Source organism: Limulus polyphemus, unplaced genomic scaffold (genome assembly GCF_000517525.1).
Source record: "Limulus polyphemus unplaced genomic scaffold, Limulus_polyphemus-2.1.2 Scaffold6607, whole genome shotgun sequence".
NCBI lineage: Eukaryota > Metazoa > Arthropoda > Merostomata > Xiphosura > Limulidae > Limulus > Limulus polyphemus.
The window spans coordinates 35,755-38,735 of NW_013672217.1; the positions used below are offsets into that span (position 1 = coordinate 35,755).

Sequence of the window (2,981 nt, forward strand, 5' to 3'; positions counted from 1 at the left end):
AGTAGTTATGTTTCTCAATGTTACTGTTTGGATGAGTTGGTAAAGGTAATAGTCGATCACATGGTGATTATCATCACATCATAGTTTTGTTTTATGTTTTACTGTCATATTCAAGCTATTGGTTTCTTTTTATATGATTACAGGCTAACATTTCGTGAAAGGTTGAGATGCAACAAAGATATTATGAAAAAGTATGAGTTGGTTTGGAAATTTTATCATTTTAATGCTTTTCATGCAAGTAATCCTACCTTAACCACAAAGTGGTCAACAGTTTATACTAAATCAAAAACCACAACTGAATGCACCATTAGAAAGGGATTCTCTTACTGTGATAACACCAAATAAGCATCAGGATATCTGGCCATGGTATCCTCTTTCCTCAAGTGAATTATGAGTAACAGGAACTTTATAACATAAACCACTAAACCTTAGAAACTTGAATTAAACATTCACTAAGTTTCTTGAAGCCGTCTGACTTATTAAAACACACCATGAAAAAAGAAGTGGTTTCTCACAAATGTATTTAATGAGATAAAATTATTTCTGGAAGAAAGATAATTATATTTGTGGATTTTTTCTTTATGAACAAGGATGAGAATCAAAACTAAATACATGTTACAATTTGATTTTTTATTTGATTTTCAAACAAGTGATAGTTATGAATACTGCTGAACTGTAGGCTGTTAATTATATACACTACACATAAATATGGACTGGAGAACATGGTTCATTGTCACCACACAAGTATAATGACTGTAGAACATGGTTCATTGTCACCACACATAAATATAATGACTGTAGAACATGGTTCATTGTCACCACACATAAATATAATGACTGTAGAACAACATTATATTTATGTGTGGTGACAATGAACCATGTTCTCCAGTCATTATATTTATGTGTGGTGACAATGAACCTCTGGAGAACATGGTTCATTGTCACCACACATAAATATAATGTCTGGAGAACATGGTTCATTGTCACCACACATAAATATAATGACTGGAGAACATGATTCAGTATCACAACACAAACGTAAAAACTGGAGAACATAATTAATTAGTACTACACATATAACACACCACCAGATTATTCCTCATTCTCTTCTGCATCTTATAGTTAATTTGAAAATAACTTAAAGCTCAATTGATTTCATTTGTTTTTTCTTCCATCCAAATAAAGCAAGAACTGGAGCATGCTCTCCTAAGACTTGGCCAGTTCCAGCATGCACTTGATGAACTTCTTGTGTGGATATCTAGAACTGAGAATACTTTGGATGACCTACATCCTGTCTTTGGTGACTCCCAAGTAATAGAAGTAGAGTTGGCAAAACATAAGGTAATGAACAGTCTGGTATTTTATTTTTGAATAATGATATATTTCTTTTAGTAAAGATGTTGGTTAATATCAGTAAAGGGGAAACCTTTTAATTATTCATCATATATGTCTTTTGTAGACATCGTGGATTGACCTCCAAGAGTGGTATTTCTGTTAATATATTTCTACAAGCAAGTGTTGGTGATACATTCAAGAGATTTATCGTTAGTTTTCTTGTGTAGGTGTTGATGAATGACATCCAAGCCCACCAGACTAGTGTGGACACACTAAATAGAGCGGGTCGACAACTTATTGATGCAGATCGTGGCAGTGAAGATGCCAATATAACTCAGAAGAAATTAAATGATCTGAACAGTAGATGGCAGCAGCTGCAAGACAAGGCAGCTGATCGACAACGAGAGCTAGAAGAAGCCCTTAAAGAGGTAATGGTACTAGAAAATACATGGAAAAAATAACGATAAGGAACTAAAGTGTTGATATTTCATAATTTAATTAGCTACCGATTAACCAACGTTAGATCTAACGGTATTTTGAGAATTATACATGAAACCTCATAAAATCATGGAAATCCACACAGACTGCACCAGAAGATGAGATCTGAACCACTTCTGCAGTGGTGATAAATTTGGTGTTTTGATTGTTTTTCACACGTACTACACCATAATCCAAATTAGTGGTACAAAATTGTAGAATTTTGTTCACGTGTTCTATTTTTAAATATGTGGATGTTTGTTTCAACAGGCTCAAGCCTTCTACCAGGAAATACAGGATCTTCTCATGTGGCTGAGTGACACTGACAGTCAACTTGCTACTTCAAAACCGGTAGGAGGGCTCCCAGAAACAGCCCGAGAACAGCTTAACAGATTTATGGTATGTAAAGAAGGAACCAATGTGTCATCACTATATAAAAACAGAAAAATATCAGAATAAATCTCTAGAGAAATATGTTTCAGGACTTCTTTTGAAAGTTGAAATAAGCTCCTTAAAAACAAAAGAAAAAAATAACGTGAAATGTTACAAAATGTACACAAATATTAAAACAACTTTTCATCTACTGTTTTCTTTTTTTTTTTGTACAAAAATATATTAATAAAGCTACATAAGTAAACCTGCAAAAATTGTACCATTGTCTAGAGTTAAGCAGTCTTTACTAAATTGACAAATTTGGGTACATAAAGCTAAATAGCTTTTAAAATTATGATAAGAAAAAACTGACTTTGTCCTAGTTGGAAGTGTTCCTTGTGAAAACATCAGCTAGTTGGAAGTGTTCTTTGTGAAAACATCACTTAGTTGGAAGTGTTCTTTGTGAAAACATCAGCTACTTGGAAGTGTTCCTTGTGAAAACATCAGCTAGTTGGAAGTGTTCTTTGTGAAAACATCACTTAGTTGGAAGTGTTCTTTGTGAAAACATCAGCTACTTGGAAGTGTTCCTTGTGAAAACATCACTTAGTTGGAAGTGTTCCTTGTGAAAACATCACTTAGTTGGAAGTGTTCCTTGTGAAAATGTCACTTAGTTGGTTGTGTTCCTTGTGAAAACATCACTTAGTTGGAAATGTTCCTTGTGAAAACATCAGCTAGTTGGAAGTGTTCCTTGTGAAAACATCACTTAGTTGGAAGTGTTCCTCGTGAAAACATCACTT

The 2,981-nt window shown here is 33.7% G+C and overlaps 1 protein-coding gene across 1 annotated transcript in view; it reads left to right on the forward strand.

Annotated features, from left to right (window-relative positions):
- Positions 1-2,981, forward strand: part of LOC106473901 (dystonin-like) — a gene marked incomplete at both ends in the record, with an annotated part of 56,276 nt that overhangs the window by 35,347 nt on the left and 17,948 nt on the right. Inside the window, 3 exons of the mRNA XM_022402306.1 lie at positions 1,186-1,341; positions 1,563-1,763; positions 2,083-2,211. Coding sequence (XP_022258014.1) covers positions 1,186-1,341; positions 1,563-1,763; positions 2,083-2,211 — 486 coding nt within the window. The remainder of the gene's footprint in view (positions 1-1,185; positions 1,342-1,562; positions 1,764-2,082; positions 2,212-2,981) is intronic.